The 17,076-nt window shown below is 44.0% G+C and overlaps 1 protein-coding gene across 1 annotated transcript; it reads left to right on the top strand.

The window, feature by feature from the left end:
* The first annotated feature begins 1,145 nt into the window (after positions 1 to 1,145).
* Positions 1,146 to 16,433, top strand: PSMC2 (proteasome 26S subunit, ATPase 2). Its single transcript, XM_039363765.1, has 12 exons — positions 1,146 to 1,352; positions 3,258 to 3,295; positions 4,940 to 5,021; positions 5,741 to 5,840; positions 7,384 to 7,515; positions 8,692 to 8,764; positions 9,893 to 9,988; positions 11,581 to 11,745; positions 13,436 to 13,523; positions 14,431 to 14,633; positions 15,684 to 15,780; positions 16,098 to 16,433. The coding sequence occupies exons 1-12, from the start codon at positions 1,283 to 1,285 to the stop codon at positions 16,253 to 16,255; spliced, it is 1,302 nt and encodes a 433-aa protein (XP_039219699.1). The 5' UTR covers positions 1,146 to 1,282; the 3' UTR covers positions 16,256 to 16,433.
* Positions 16,434 to 17,076: the final 643 nt, after the last annotated feature.

The raw sequence follows: 17,076 nt of genomic DNA, 5'->3' as shown, positions 1-17,076 counted from the left end.
TTCTCTCTCTCTCTCTATTTCTCTTTTCCCTTTCTCTCCTTCCCTTTTTTCTTTCTTTTTTTCTCTATTTCTCACTCTTTTCATTCTCTTTCTCTTTTCCTTCTTTCTCTTGCTCTTTTTCTCCTTCCCTTTTCTGTTTCTTTCTCTTTCTCTTTTTCCTTCTTTCTCACTTTCTCTTTTCATTCGCTTTTCTCTTTCTCTTTTACCTCTCTCTTTCTCTCTTTCTCACTCTCTTTCTCTCTCTCTCTCTTTCTTTCTTTCTTTCTTTCTTTCTTTCTTTCCCCACTGAAAGAGTTTGGGTCTCAATGGGGCGAGATGGAAGGGGGAAAAAACAAAAGGGGGAAAAAAGTGAAAGAAAAAAGCGCCTGAAAGCAGGACAAGAAGCAACGGATGGAAACTAATCAAGGAGAGAAGCAACCTGGAACTAAGGAGAAACTTCCTGACAGAACAATTAACCAGTGGAACTACCTGCCTCCAGAAGCGGTGAATGCTCCAACACTGGAGGTTTTTAAGAAGAGACTGGACGGCCACTTGTCTGAAATGGTATAGGGTCTTGAGCAGGGGGGTTGGACTAGATGACCCCCAAGGTCCCTTCCAACTCTGCTACTTTTATTGAATGGCATGAAGAGGAGGCCTTTGGGGTTCCCCCCTTCAATTGGGTTGGATTTGGGTTTTCAAATGGAGAGGAGAAAATCAAGTTTTATCTGGCAGTTCTCACTGCTTTAACCCGGGTTTTGCAACTTTGACAACTTCATGAAGGGTGGATTTCAACTGCTAGAATTCCCCCCAGCCAGCCACACTGCTTTAACCAAAGGAAAACACACACACAACACAAGTACACAGAAACACAGGTGTTTAGATAAAGGGGGGGGGAGAAAAACGGGGGAAAAAATCCCGTTTTCCCCCCAATTTTCATGACTACTACTGGTCCAGGGAAGGATCATAGAGTAGGTCCGACCCTCATTTGCTTCCCCCACGCGCGACTTCCGTCGAATCGTTTCCGCCCAGCCACGGAAGGGAAGAAAAGCAAGGTGTGCTGCGTAATGCGGTGTGCGCATGGGGGGGGGGGAAGGATCATAGAGTAGTTCCTACCTTTATTTGCTTCCCCCACACGCGACTTCCGGCGGGGCGTTTCCGCTGAGCCGCGGAAGGAAAGAAAAGCAAGGTGCTGCGTAATGCAAGCCGCTAGTTCGGTAGCATTTGCGCATGCGCCGTAGGGGAGGAAAAAAACCCACTTTAATTCGGGTTTCGGTGTTCGGGCCTGCTGTGTGGGGAAGCCGCGATGCCGGATTATTTGGGGACCGATCAGCGCAAAACCAAAGAGGAGGAGAAGGAGGATAAGCCTATCCGTGGTAAAAGAATATTTTATATATATATATATATATAATAACCCGGGCTCCTATAAGGCGACTGCATTCACACGACCCTTTTGTTAAACCAGGTCGAGTGAAACCTCCCCATAGATGCGTGCACGCAAGCTGGGCAGCCAGTTTGTGATGCCGTTTCTTGGAAAGTTTTAAGGCGAAAGGCCTAAACACGGGTCTGGCGTGGTGTGTGAATGCAGCCATAGGGGAGAGTCAGGCGCTGGAATTGAAACGCGCGTCTCCTTTCCATCCTTCCGAGGTTTGGGGCACAAGGCTGGCTGGGCTCCTTGGGAGAAGGCCAGTCGCCCCTCCCTGAATGTAAGCCTGAGATTGGCTTGATGGTGGTCGGCCAGGCTGGTTAAGGAAGGGCATTTATATAAATCCATTTTTCCCTTAAATTTCTGTGCGATAGACAGACAGACAGACAGACAGACAGATAAGAGATGGATGGATGACTACACATGAATAGATAGATAGATAATTATAGATATAGATAGATAGATAATGATGGATAGAGAGATAATGATAGATAATGATTGATAGATAGGTACATAGATGAGGGATGGATGGATAGACATGAATAGATAGATAATGATAGATATAGATAGATAATGATGGATAGAGAGATGATAATGATTGATAGATAGGTACATAGATACATAGATGAGGGATGGATAGATGGATGGATGGATGGATGGATAGACATGAATAGATAGATAATGATAGATATAGATAGATAATGATGGATAGAGAGATGATAGATAATGATAGATAGGTACATAGATACATAGATGAGGGATGGATAGATGGATGGATGGATAGACATGAATAGATAGATAATGATAGATAATGATAGATATAGATAGATAATGATGGATAGAGAGATAATGATCGATAGATAGATACATAGATGAGGGATGGATGGATAGACATGAATAGATAGATAATGATAGATATAGATAGATAATGATGGATAGAGAGATAATGATAGATAATGATTGATAGATAGGTACATAGATGAGGGAGGGATGGATGGATAGACATGAATAGGTAGATAATGATAGATATAATGATAGATAATGATAGATGGATAGAGAGATAATGATAGATGGATAGAGAGATAATGATAGATAATGATTGATAGATACATAGATGAGGGATGGATGGATGGATAATGAATAGATAATGATAGATAGATATAGATAGATACTGATTGATAATGATAGATGGATAGATTATGATAGATAATGATAGATGATAGATAGATAATGATAGATACATAGATACATAGCTGATGGATGGATGGATGGATGGATGGATGGATAGACAGATGAATAGATAGATAGATGATAGATGGATGGATGGATAGATAGATAGATAACCTTTACTGTCATGTTTTTACTGTAGGCACATTGGCACACATTAAAAATGAAATTTAGTTGCTTGCTCTCAAAGTGTACACATACCTAACACACATTTAAACCTGCTATATACAACATATGTATAAACCTATAGCCTTACATATAAATAACATAAATATTAATCACAGTCCATCTTGAATACACAACGAAAGAAGAAACTTTTGGAGTTCACACTATATGGAACAAAACTCTGACTGAATGCAACTATAAGCCCCATTTACACGTCCTTGCAATTCTGATTGGGTTATATCCCGGAATTACCTATAGTATTGAGCTGTAGGTGAATCAATATCTTCTTGTCCCAAACCATTCTCTACGTAGAGGATGAAATAATGGAACAAAGTTCCAGATATTTTTGTTGTTGTTCTTTAAGGTTATATAGTAATACATGATGATAAAATGGGTTGACTGGGAAACAAGGTCAAAACATCATTTCTTTATTTTTCTAAATTGTCTCTGTTATGTCCTTCAGCTTTGGATGAAGGTGACATTGCCCTGTTGAAAACTTACGTAAGTACTCCATGTAGCACTTCTAGCATTACTTTGAGAACTGGTTATCATAAAATTGTTTGGAAGCATCTGCAGTAAACAAATTGATAAAGTTTCCAGAGGAACATTCACATTAATATTTTTGCAGCTTTTTTTTGCAACTTTAAATGAGAAAGCATTTTGTGGCCTCTTAAAAGACTAATTGATTGTCAAATATATTTTCTTATTTCACTTTCCGTGTGATAGTGTATGGGGAGTATTGTCCTCTGAGTATTTTTTATACATAGACACAGAATATTAGTTGGAGGGGGGGGGGGTAAGAGGAATTTAAAAAAGAAGCAACAGTTAAGTACAGAGAAAGTCTTTTATGAAAAAAAGGTGATTAAATGTGGTTCAAAGATTCTGGCAACGAGTTTCTGGATGATCAGAAACAAAGGCTTCTATTTAAACCACGAAATCTAAATTCATCTCCTGATAAATCTGGGATGAATTTAGTCTTGTTGTTTTGGTTTGCAGATTGTCTCAACCACACCCCACTGTTTTTCTTTAGAAACTGGTAGATTAATTTTAATATCAGAGTACTGTGGAGTTGACCCCTCTGATGTCTGAATGGTAACATCTTAAATGCCAAGGTATCTGCAGTTTTAGAGAAAATGTAGGCACGGAGGATATATTTATCTTTCTAAGTCCATATATTTTAGCTCCTGTGTGAGTTTTGACCTTTTTGAGAATGCCTGCAGGAAAATAATAATAATAATAATAGTAGTAGTAGTAGTAATAGTAATAATAGTAATAATAATAAGGAAGCAAGGGTAGTACCAATAGTAATAGGCGCTTTGGGTGCAATCCCAAAACAACTGGAGCACCACTTGAACACCATTGGCATTGACAAATTTCCCATTAGTCAATTGCAAAAGGCAGCCTTACTGGGAACTGCTTCCATCTTGCGACAATATCTGTAGTACCATCAAACATCCACATCTGCCTATCCCAGGTCCTGGGTAAGGACTCGATAGGTAGACAAAATGCCAAATCCAGTCTGAACATCTGGCTGACTGCGATGATCCATAATAATAATAATAATAATAATAATAATAATAATAATAATAATAATAATAGTTGGAAAGGACCTTGGAGGTCATCTAGTCCAACCCCCTGCTCAGGCAGGAAACCCTATGCCATTTCAGACAAGTGACTGTCCAGTCTCTTCTTAAAAACTTCCAGTGTTGGAGCATTCACAACTTCTGGAGGCAGGTTGTCCCACTGGTTAATTGTTCTCATGGTCAGGAAATTTCTCCTTAGTTCCAGGTTGCTTCTCTCTTTGATTAGTTTCCATCTGTTGCTTCTTGTCCTGCCTTCAGGGGCTTTGGAGAATAGCTTGTTATGTGTTCCTATTCTAACGTTCCAATTCTAAACAAAGTAGGTCTTAGCAAACATTAAATAAACATTGGGCTGAGGCTCAAACATGCAGGAGTTCTCAGCTTTATTCTTTAGCATTTCGTGTCAGAGCTTGGAAAGAACTACTTAACAACAGGCCAAGGTTAAACAACGATCAACTTAATAAAGGCCTTAGCCTTACATCACAGGAATTGGGATAGATTGCATAAGGCTGTAGTAACGCAAATAGTCCTCATTTTTTTTTCCCAATCTTTTTTTCAAATCCAGGGCCAGAGCACATACTCGAGGCAAATCAAACAAGTAGAAGATGACATTCAACAGTTGCTTAAGAAAATTAATGAACTCACAGGTACTCCCCCCCCCATCCCTTTTAGTGCTTTAGAAGCAGTAAATCTGTCTGATGGGCCTTGACAGTTGCTGGCCTTGACTGTTTAGTGGGCTGAAATTCTGTCATTTGAGGCAATTCCTCAGAAAAGTTCAAAAGAGGAAGGAAAACAAAAACAAATTAAAGTACTTCTTCAACAGAAAAAAGGGGAAGTAGAATAGGTGGAATCACATAAGAGAAGATGCTTTAAGCGTAAGCTTAAGAATGTTGGCATTGAAAATAGACAACAAGAATGTCGAGGGAAAACATCTAATTTTAGAGTAAGATTTAGGATTTGGGATGCCTCAGTTTGAATCTACTAAAGAATGATTTTTCTGGGTACAATTTGTAAAAAGGACTCAACTGTTTTCTATTCACCTTGTAAGATTTTCAAATTCTTTTGACTGCGAACATCTGCAGGCATCTCCTGCAGGGCTGCCTGAGGAATTCTGGGAGCTGAAATCCACAAGTCCATAAGTTGCCAAGCTTGGTGACCTTTGCTTTTGACCCTATTATAGCCCCGACTTTAAAAGAAGATTTATTTTTGTCACATTTGAGTTGACTTGGCAGTTCTAAATTGGCTGTCGTAAGCTAATGCTTGAATATATATATATATATATATATATATATATATATATATATATATATATATATATATATATATATATATATATTTCCTTTAATCTCCCTTTTTCCTCTTGTAGGGATTAAAGAATCAGACACTGGCCTGGCACCACCCGCCCTTTGGGATTTAGCAGCTGATAAGCAAACTCTTCAGAGTGAGCAGCCACTGCAGGTGGCCAGGTATGTCATAATATAATAATAAATAACAACTTTATTGTTCAGCCGGTGACGCAGCCAAGTTCTATTAAAATAAATAGTTGTTTGTCTTTTGAGTACAACATGTACTTTTTTGTTAAAGAATGAAGTTATCTTAGGCAGGGCTTTCCAACCAATGGTACGGGTACCACCTGTGGTACAGTGGCACCTGGCAGGTGGTACGTGACCATCCTAGAAAAGTGGTAGCAGGGGAAGGGAATGAGCTGAACCGGTGGCAGCACCGCACAAGCCTGAGCGAGAGACATCTGGAGCTGCAGGGCTGTCAGGGCTCAGCGGAAGCGCCAGGATCAGTGCCGCTTTCCAGCTGATCGGCGCTTCGGGACTGCCAGGGCTCAGCGGAAGCGCCAGGATCAACGCCTGGCTCCAGCTGGAGCTCGGCGCTGATCCTGGTGCTTCTGCTGAGCCCTGAAGAAGCGCCAATCAGCTGGAAAGCATCACTGATCCTGGCGCTTCTGCTGAGCCCAGAAGAAGCGCCGATCAGCTGGAATGTTGCAGCATCTCCAGGGTCTTGTGATTTACATTCAGATGCTTGGCAACTGATTCATATTTATGACGGTCACAGTGTCCCAGGGTCATGTGAAGTGACCAAAACCTGCTGCAACCACCCAGCAGACGGGGGGGGGGGGGAATAAAAACCAAATAGCCCCCCACCCTACCTCCGCTGTCAATCCTCAACAGAAATGTTCACAACAATGAAAACCTCGGACAGGAGGAAGAGCAAGAACGGGCGGGCAGGCAGGCAGGTGTCTTGCTTGGTTGTGGCTTGGGGGGCACTTTTTTCAGTGCCATTGTAACTTCGAACAGTCACTAAGCGAACTGTTGTAAGTCGAGGCTACCTGTACTTTATCACTTTTTTCCTTTTTTTTTTTTTTTTTGGGTCATCAAGTTTTTGACTCCTTGCTAGGCGACTGGTGGTCCTCGGATGTTGCCATATCCTAAAAGTGGTACAATGGGTGAAAAGGTTGAAAAGCCCTTTTCTAAGGGCTTCCAATATAAGGCTGTTTTTCAAAAAGATGGTGAAGATGTTGGCCTTTGCAGGGAGCCGGTCCCCAGAAAGTTGCTTATGTACCTCTTAATTTCATGAACGTTTTGCCCCAGTATTTGTTGCCACTTGCAGAAGCTGACTCATTTATTCAGTTTGAAATGGTGTTTGTCCTAGAGTTGTTTTTTTTAATCCAAGGGGTGAATGGGAATAACACAGCTCTTCTCAGTATATATATTTTTCCTTGATTGCTGTTATTGCTAAGACTGTATTAACTAGCGACTAAGCCAGGGGTAGGCCTGAGTCCCTTGGGATTGGGCGGCATATAAATTTTAGAAATAAATAAAATAAATAGGCAACCTTGGCTCTTTTATGACTCATGGACTTCAACTCCCAGAATTCCCGAGCCAGCATAGCTGGCTCAGGAATTCTGGGAGTTGAAGTCCATGAGTCATAAAAGAGCCAAGATTGCTACCCCTGGACTAGGCGTTTTATTTTGCTGGTTTCATCTCCTCTTTGGCTTAGGTGTACAAAGATTATCAATGCGGATTCCGAGGACCCCAAGTATATTATCAATGTCAAGCAATTTGCCAAATTCGTGGTGGACCTCAGTGACCAAGTGGCACCTACTGACATCGAAGAAGGAATGAGAGTCGGGTGAGTTGGTGTTATTATCTTGGGATACGTCAACCGTAAAGGTCGACATATCTTAAATATAATTTTGCGGGACGTATTTCATATTGCAGTTTCCCCCCCCCAAAAAAATTACCTCTACGTACGATAATACAATTCTCAGTACAGCTAAGTATTGGAAAAACCTTAACATTAAAAACACATGCCTTTTTGATTTGTCCCACTAGGATACACGTGCAAAGCAAGCCTTCAGAGTAGACTATAGGATAGGTAATACTCGACTTACATCCATTCATTTAGCTAATGCTACATTTAAGATGATGGTCAATGTAGCAGAAAGCATCTAAGGAGAGCCAGGTCAAGGAAAGAAAAATGAAAAAAATAAAAAGAAGGACTAGGGGTGACATGATAGCTGTCTTCCAATATTTGAGGAGCTGCCCCAAAGAAGAGGGAGTCAAGCTATTCTCCAAAGCATCTGAAGGCAGGAGAAGAAGCAACGGGTGGAAACTAATCAAGGCAAGAAGCAACCTGGAACTAAGGAGAAACTTCCTGACAGTGAGGACAATTAACCAGTGGAACAACCTGCCTCCAGAATGCTCCAACACCAGAAGTTTTTAAGAAGAGACTGGACAGCCATTTGTCCGAAATAGTATAGGGTTTCCTGCCTGAGCAGGGGGTTGGACTAGATGACCTCCAAGGTCCCTTCACACTCTTGTTATTTGGTAATTCTGTAAAGAAGAGAAGAGTTTAATCAAAACAGTTGCATTTAGAATCCAGCTGGTAACGCCCAAGATTTCAAAAGTCTGTTTTATATCATTATGATTGGGGGACATTGCAAGCGAATCGTGGCCTTTTGAACTAGTTGCCATCTTCATCCGCCTTTGATGTGGTCGTTAGGGTGTGTAAAATGCAACCCAGCTGGAATTATTGCAATATCTAGCTAGAGCTGGCAGTCAGTTCTGCTTTCTTCTGAAATACTAGCCCACTCTTAAAAATACCTCAGCTGCAAGAAGGCATAGCAAAAAAGGGAAAAGTTGAGGTTAATCCTAACGCTGATATTATCGACGTGTGCCTTGCAGCTCTGTTGGGTTACTGTGTCAATATTTGGCACGCACAATCCCTTTCTTAAGGTGTGGAGGAATGTTTTTGAAGGGCTTTGAAAAGACATACTCAAAATATGGCTTTCCGTTCTCTCCGCAGTGTGGACAGAAACAAATATCAGATCCATATCCCCTTGCCTCCAAAGATTGACCCAACAGTCACTATGATGCAGGTGAAGACTCTCTCTTGTTTCTTCTCCTTCTTCTCCTTCCTCCTCCTCCTCCTCCTCCTCCTCCTTCTTCATCTTCCACATCTTCTTTCACATTTCTTCTTCTTTCTTCTTCTCCTTCCTCCTTCTCCTTCTGCTCCTTCTCCTTCCTCCTTCTTATTTCTTCTTCTTCTCCCTCCTCCTCCTTCCTCCTCCTTCCTTCTTTCTTCTTCCTCTTCTTTCTTTCTTTCTTTCTTTCTTTCTTTCTTTCTTTCTTTCTTTCTTCTTTCTGCCTTCTCTTCTTCCTCCTCCTCTTCTTCTTTCTCTCTTCTTTCTTTTCTTTCCTCCTCCTCCTCCTTCTCTCTTCCTTCTTTCTTCTTCCTCCTCCTCTTCTTTCTTCCTTCTCTTCTTCCTTCTCCCTTCTTCTTCCTTCTTTCTCCTCTTCCTCTTCTTTCTCTCTTCTTTCTTCTTTTCTTTCCTCCTACTTCTCCCTTCTTCCTTCTTTCTTCTTCCTCCTCCTCTTCTTTCTTCCTTCTCTTCTTCCTTCTTTCTCCTCTTCCTCTTCTTTCTCTCTTCTTCTTTCTCCTCTTCCTCTTCTTTCTCTCTTCTTTCTTCTTTTCTTTCCTCCTACTTCTCCCTTCTTTCTTCTTCCTCCTCCTCTTCTTCTTTCTCTCTTCTTTCTTCTTTACTTTCCTCCTGTTCCTTCTTTCTTCTTCCTCCTCCTCTTCTTTCTTCCTTCTCTTCTTCCTTCTCCCTTCTTCTTCCTTCTTTCTCCTCTTCCTCTTCTTTCTCTCTTCTTTCTTTTCTTTCCTCCTCCTCCTCCTTCTCTCTTCTTTCTTCTTCCTCCTCTTCCTTCCTTCTCTTCTTCCTTCTTTCTCCTCTTCCTCTTCTTTCTCTCTTCTTTCTTCTTTTCTTTCTTCCTACTTCTCCCTTCTTCCTTCTTTCTTCTTCCTCCTCCTCTTCTTCTTTCTCTCTTCTTTCTTCTTTTCTTTCCTCCTCCTTCTCCCTTCTTCCTTCTTTCTTGTTCCTCCTCCTCCTCTTTCTTTCTTTTTTTCTTTCCTCCTCCTTCTCCTCCTCCTCCCTAACTTTTTCCATCTGTTGGAAGATCTACAAACCTTCTGCTGCCTGACGGATGTCTGTTTGGTCCCACAGGTGGAGGAAAAGCCCGATGTCACGTACAGCGACGTGGGAGGCTGCAAAGAGCAGATTGAGAAGCTGAGGGAGGTGGTGGAAACCCCTTTGCTCCATGTAAGGATGAAACATTTCCACTCGGTCGTAAACGGACCGCCTGCCGTTGACTTGACTTGGACCAGAAAGGAGGGCGCAAACCGGATGTTCCTCCTGCAGTTTGCTTTTTGGGGCACCTGAATAAGACCCTGTGTCTTGTTCCTGTCCTAAAAAAGACAGGTTCAGACGCCATGGGTGGGTTGCTGGCTTCGAATCTTGGCTTGCTAGGAGAAAGAGATCAAAAGTTATTCTCAGCAATCAGTGAAAGGCGCTAATAAGCACCTGGTGATTATTCCTGAGATGCTTTTTTCAGGAGGCAACTGGACTTCCTTGTTTTTCCTTTGGAGACATTTCGCTTCTCATCCAGGAAGCTTCTTCAGCTCTGACTGGAGGGTGGAGAACGGAAGGATTGATACTCCTTGCAGACAGCTGGTCCTTTGCCTCCTTTTAGAGAGTCGTTGAGGCCACTTGGAGGTTGACCTGTGTCCTCAGGGTCTCCTGAGTGGTGCAAATGGGTGTGGAGCCTTCCTGGCACTGCTGCAAGGATTGTGTTGTGGACTGGAGATAGAGGGTGTCGTATCCCCGTCCCCTATGTTGAGAGAGGGCTGTTCAGTTTTGACCTAGATGGCCTCTTGGACCCCTCTTTCAAACCAGCGGTCCTCTCTGTCCAAAATGTGGACTTTGCTGTCTTCGAAAGAGCAGCCTTCGTCTTCTAAACAACGTTTAGTCACCACGATGTAAAAAAGATCTTGAGACTCTAGAAAGAGGGCAGAGAAGAGCAACAAAGATGATCAGGGGACTGGAGGCTAAAACATATAAGGAACAGTGGCTGGAATTGGGTACGTCTAGTTTAATGGAGAGAAGGATGAGGGGGGACAGGATAGCAGTCTTCTAGTATCTCAGGGGCTGCCCCAAAGAAGAGGGAGTCAAGCTATTCTCCAAAGCCTCTGATGGCAGGACAAGAAGCAACGGATGGAAACTCATCAAGGAGAGAAGCAACCTAGAACTAAGGAGAAACTTCCTGACAGTGAGAACAATTAACCAGTGGAACAACCTGCCTCCAGAAGTGGTGAAGGCTCCAACTCTGGAAGTTTTTAAGAAGAGACTGGACAGGCATTTGACTGAAATGGTATAGGGTTTCCTGCCTGAGCAGGGGGTTGCACTAGATGACCTCCAAGGTCCCTTCCAACTTTATTATTATTATTATTAATTATTATTATTATTATGGATCATCGCACAGTCAGCCAGATGTTCAGACTGGATTTGGCATTTTGTCTACCTATCGAGTCCTTCCCAAGGACCTGGGATAGGCAGATGTGGATGTTTGATGGTATTACAGGTATCGTCGCAGGATGGAAGCAGTTCCTAGTAAGGCCGCCTTTTGCAATTGACTAATGGCGAATTTGTCAATGCCGATGGTGTTCAAGTGGTGCTCCAGTTATTGTTATTATTATTACTATTACTATTATTACTATTATTATTATCTGGCAAGCTCTTTGTTCTGGTGTGTTTGCTGGCCGAAGCCATTGAAGGAATTGTGAACGTTCTAGCGATTTTAACCCCAATTCTTTGTGTTGTTTTTTTCCCCTCTCTCCCCCCCCTACGATTTGCAGCCGGAACGATTTGTCAATCTCGGGATCGAGCCCCCCAAAGGAGTCCTCCTCTTTGGCCCCCCTGGGACAGGCAAAACTCTCTGCGCCCGAGCCGTGGCGAACAGGACGGACGCTTGCTTCATCCGCGTGATCGGGTCCGAGCTGGTGCAGAAATACGTGGGAGAGGTAGGGGATCACGTCGAGGAAACAGCTTGCAAGCTGGAGTCTGTGACTTTCATGCTTGCTTACTCTCTAGATCAACCTTTCTCAACCATGCCGGCTTGAAAGCGGGGTGGACTTCAACTCCCAGGATTCCCCAGCTAGCTGGGGAATCCTGGGAGTTGAAGTCCACCCTGCTTTCAAGCTGGCCAGGTTGAGAAACGCTACTCTACCGTGCTTTCCCTGAAAACAAGACCTACTCCGAAAATAAGCCCTAGCTTGATTTTGGTGGGTGGGCCTAATATAAGCCCTACCCCCCCAAATGAGCCCTAGTTTGGGGGTGAGGTGCTCATCTCAAAATCAAGCTGGGGGGTGGAGTTACCCCTTGCTTACTGTTGCAGCCAGCCCTCACCAGCCCCATTCTTGCATGTGTCATCCCCAACCTGGGGATGGCTGCTGGAATTGGGTATGTATACTTTAACGAAGAGAAGGACGAGGGGGGACTTGATAGCAGGGTTCCAGTACCTCAGGGGCGGCCCCAAAGAAGAGGGAGTCAAGCTGTTCTCCGAAGCACCTGAAGGCAGGACAAGAAGCAACGGATGGAAACTGATCAAGAAGAGAAGCAACCTAGAACGAAGGAGAAACTTCCCGACAGTTAGAACAATTAGCCAGTGGAACCACCTGCCTCCAGAAGCTATGAATGCTCCAACATGGAAATTTTTAAGAAGAGACTGGACAGCCATTTGTCAGAAGTGGTATAAGGTTCCCTGCCTGAGCAGGAGGTTGGACTAGATGACCTCCAAGGTCCCTTCCAACTCTATTATTATTATATTATTATTATAACCTCCATTTTTCCGTCAGAGGCCTTCAGGAAAGGCCTCTGCAGCTGAGAAGCGAGCTCCAGGTTGAGGTGCATTTGGCACTCCCTTGGCCTTCAAAAGTTATGGGTGCTCCCATCCCTGGAAGCTTTTAAGAAGAGATTGGAGAATCACTTGTCTGGAATGGTATAGGCTAGGGGTAGGCAACCTTGGCTGTTTTATGACTGGTGGACTTCAACTCCCAGAATTCCTGAGCCAGCCACGCTGAGGGGAAAGGGAGAGGTTTCCATGCTGGCTGAGGAATTCTGGGAGTTGAAGTCCACAAGCCATGAGGGGGCCATAGTTCCTCCATGCTGGCTGAGGAATTCTGGGAGTTGAAGTCCACCAGCCAAGTTTGAAGACCCCTGGTTTAAATATTTAAATATTTTTTCCTCACGGTCACGTGATCAAAATTCAGGCATTTGGGCAGGGTAGGCAACCTTGGCTCTTTTATGACTCGTGGACTTCAACTCCCAGAATTCCTGAGCCAGCCACGCGGAGGGGAAAGGGAGAGGTTTCCAAGCTGAGCCATGCTCCTCAGGAATTCTGGGAGTTGAAGTCCACGAGCCATAAAAGAGCCAAGGTTTCCTACCGCTGGTGTAGGGTCTCCTGCTTGAGCAGGGGGTTGGACTAGAAGACCTCCGAGGTCCCTTTCAACTTTGACGATGAGGAGGATCTTCACGACGGATGCGGAAACATCTGCAACTAACACAGCTTTATGTATTTTTAAATGATTTTTGATCTCAGGCTATTCTGTCCCAGGTTCAAGTAGACCAATGTAGGATCTGCTTTTTGACATTTTGAAGGGCGTAACAGATTGGGAAAAATGATCCACGTTTTCCTCCTCTTTGGTTTTATAGGGGGCCCGGATGGTCCGGGAGCTGTTTGAAATGGCGAGGACGAAAAAGGCCTGCCTCATTTTCTTCGACGAGATAGATGCCATCGGAGGTTGGTGTCCATTTCTTTCATTCTTCGTGCAATGTTGGTTAGGAGGTGACCAGGATGATCCCAAGGAAACGTGTCGTACGTCACGGGTCCCCTCGCACCCACAAGCGATCGAAATCCAGCCCACCTTGAATTCCTTTATATTTTTAATTCCCGTGCGTTTCCCCTTAATGGTCACTCCGGCAGATTCTTGTAGAGAACGGAAGCTTGAGCAATAAATGTTTATACTCCTTTGAATCTCCTGATCAGGGGTCTTCAAATTGGGCCCTTTTATGACGGGTGGACTTCAACTCCCAGAATTCCTCAGCCAGGCACACTAGTTGAGGAATTCTGGGAGTTGAAGTCCACAAGTCAAGGGGTCTTCAAACTGGGCCCTTTTATGACGTGTGGACTTCAACTCCCAGAATTCCTGAGCCAGGCATGCCTGGCTGAGGAATTCTGGGAGTTGAAGTCCATAAATCATAAAGGGGCCATAGTTTCCCCATGCTGGCTGAGGAATTCTGGGAGTTGAAGTCCACAAGTCATGAAGGGGTCCATAGTTCCCCCATGCTGGCTGAGGAATTCTGGGAGTTGAAGTCCACAAGTCATGAAGGGGTCCATAGTTCCCCCATGCTGGCTAAGGAATTCTGGGAGTTGAAGTCCACAAGTCATAAAAGGGCCAAGTTTGAAGACCCCTGCTCCTGATTTCCCGGGTGCTGGACTCATTCGCTGCGAATCTTGTTTTTTTAATAATGTCAATGAAACTCTGCTTCTTTCCTCTGGATAGCAACCGTTGCTCTGATTTGCTCTTCATTCATTTGCAAGCTACTAGCACGAGCAATCCGTGTTGAAGCCTGGGATCCATAACTCGCCTGGGTTTTAGTCGGCCTTTTGGGTCAGGATACGGTTCTGAACTGCTCCTCCCTTTTAGGTGCCCGCTTCGACGACGGGGCCGGCGGAGACAACGAAGTCCAGCGCACCATGCTGGAATTGATCAACCAACTGGATGGCTTTGACCCGCGAGGGAACATCAAAGTCTTGATGGCCACCAACAGGCCTGATACTCTGGATCCTGCCTTAATGAGGCCTGGAAGATTGGATCGGAAGATTGAATTTAGCCTTCCGGATCTAGAGGTATCGACTGCTCTTGTTCTTAAATAATAACGATAATGGTGATACTGATGAATGTTACGCCGGTACAGGGGGTCCTCAACTTAACGACCCCCCAAATTTCCGTTGCTGAGTGAGAAATTGGTTTTAAGGGAGTTTTGCCCCATTTTACGACTAGCCCAATCAAGGTCCCCCAGCCCGCTTTCATGGCTAAGGCAGGACTAGAACTCACAGCCTACTGTCTTCTAGCCTGGTGCCTTAACCGCTAGATTAGAGTGGCTCTCCCATATTTTTCCACCTGTATAGCCCATCCGTTTTTTTACTCCCCGACTTACTCATCCTTACCCAGCTTTCATCTCTTATCCATTTGTCACTGGCACACAATGGCATGCTCAAAGCTCATCTGTCTTGCCTGTCTTAGGAAGGGCAGGGCAACTGTGTTTCTTGAATTAACCAAAGAGAGAAGCAACCTAGAACTAAGGAGAAATTTCCTGGCAGTGAGAACAATTAACCAGTGGAACAACCTGCCTCCAGAAGCGGTGAATGCTCCAACACTGGGGGTTTTTAAGAAGAGACTGGACAGCCATTGGTCTGAAATGGTGTAGGGTTTCCTGCCTGAGCAGGGGGTTGGACTAGATTGGGGTAGGCAACCTTGGCTCTTTTATGACTCGTGGACTTCAACTCCCAGAATGCTGGCTCAGGAATTCTGGGAGTTGAAGTCCACGAGTCATAAAAGAGCCAAGGTTGCCTACCCCTGGATTAGATGACCTCCAGGGTCCCTTTCAATCTTCTCCTTCTCCTTCTTCTTCTTTTCTTCTTCTTCTTCTTTTCTTCTTTCTTCCTTCTTTCTTCTTCCTCCTCCTCCTCCTCCTCCATCATCTTTTCCTCCTTCCTTCTTTGTCATTATCATTATTATCATTATTTATTTTCATTCTCTGAGCCAGGAGTCCTCTTGAGAACTGATCTTTAAGGAAGCTCAACACTTGCTAAGCCCTCCAACTTATTAAGCCCTCCAACTTATTTCCTCCATGCCTGTCCTAACCAAAGCTTGGTTCTGTTTCTTTCTTTCTTTAGGGAAGAACTCACATATTCAAAATCCACGCCCGTTCCATGAGCGTTGAAAGAGACATAAGGTTCGAGTTGCTGGCTCGGCTGTGTCCTAATAGCACTGGTAAGTTTAAACATAACACTAGCACTTAAGATTTATATACCGCTTCACAGCCCTCTCTAAGGGGGTTATAGAGTCAGCCCGTTGCCCCCAACAATCTGGGTCCTCCTTTGACCAACCTCGGAAGGATGGAAGGCTGAATCAACCTTGATCCACTCCAGATCGAACTGCTGGCAGTGGGCAGAGTTTGCCTGCAATACCGCATTCTAACCACTGCGCCACCAGGGCTCCTAACATTGTAGCTTTTGTCGGGTCACCCTCTCACGCTCTTTGTTACTACGCTTTGTGTTGTTTTTAAATCCCTTTGTATTCCTGCCCAGGTGCCGAAATCCGCAGCGTCTGCACGGAGGCGGGTATGTTTGCTATCCGGGCGCGGCGAAAAATCGCCACCGAGAAGGACTTCCTGGATGCTGTGAACAAAGTCATCAAGTCATACGCCAAGTTCAGTGCTACCCCTCGGTACATGACCTACAACTAATCTCGGATCTGTCAGAGAGCCCTCAAGAAGAAGCTTGTTTCTGCAAAGTGCCGTATTGTAGCCGGATCGAGTAGAAGTAAAAAAGAGAACATTCCAACTTACACAGTGGTCGTTCTTGAAAGTGTAACCGTTTAGCTTTATTGTGAGTCTCAAATAAAGGTTGTGAAAGCCAACTCAACTACAGACTTCCTGTGGGTTTAATTCAGTACTTTCTGAACCAAATATAAATCCTCTTTAGATTTAAGCGTTGAGACAGGAACACCCTTGAGAAAAGCACAGTGGTGGCTTGACTGACAGGTCTCCCTACAGGTGAGCAAGTGGTACACGAGATATTTTTTTTTTCCCAGCTGCTTTGAGGACTAGAGTCCAGTAGAACACAGGAGCGGCGAAATTCATTTAAAAAAAAAAAAAGAGGAAGGAAAGTTAGAATGAGAAGATACATTTAGAACAGTGTTTCTCAACCTTGACAATTTTAAGGCATGTGGACTTCAACTCCCAGAATTCCACAGCCAGCATTGCTGGCTGTGGAATTCTGGGAGTTGAAGTCCACATGCCTTAAAATTGTCAAGGTTGAAATACACTGATTTAGAATAAGAAGATAAGGTATTTTACCCTGGCTAGAGTCTTCATTCTAAGCCAGGGGTGTCCGACCTTGGCAATTTTTAAGACTTGTGGACTTCAACTCCCAGAATTCCCCAGCCAGCATGGAATTCTGGGAGTTGAAGTCCACAAATCTTGGGACACCCGTTGGAAGCAATGGATGAAGCAGCAAAGGCCCAACATAGTATACATCTGTAGCTTTATCCCCATAACAACATGAA

Source organism: Crotalus tigris, unplaced genomic scaffold (genome assembly GCF_016545835.1).
Source record: "Crotalus tigris isolate CLP2741 ecotype Arizona unplaced genomic scaffold, ASM1654583v1 scf7180000019599.1365583, whole genome shotgun sequence".
NCBI lineage: Eukaryota > Metazoa > Chordata > Lepidosauria > Squamata > Viperidae > Crotalus > Crotalus tigris.
This window is presented reverse-complemented; position numbering and strand designations above follow the sequence as displayed.

Coding starts and splice junctions, on each gene's coding strand:
- PSMC2 (XM_039363765.1), top strand. CDS start 1,283: ATGCCGGATTATTTGGGGACCGATCAGCGCAAAACCAAAGAGGAGGAG. Junction 13,524..14,430: donor CGAGATAGATGCCATCGGAG/GTTGGTGTCCAT, acceptor CCTCCCTTTTAG/GTGCCCGCTTCGACGACGGG. Junction 14,634..15,683: donor TTAGCCTTCCGGATCTAGAG/GTATCGACTGCT, acceptor TTCTTTCTTTAG/GGAAGAACTCACATATTCAA.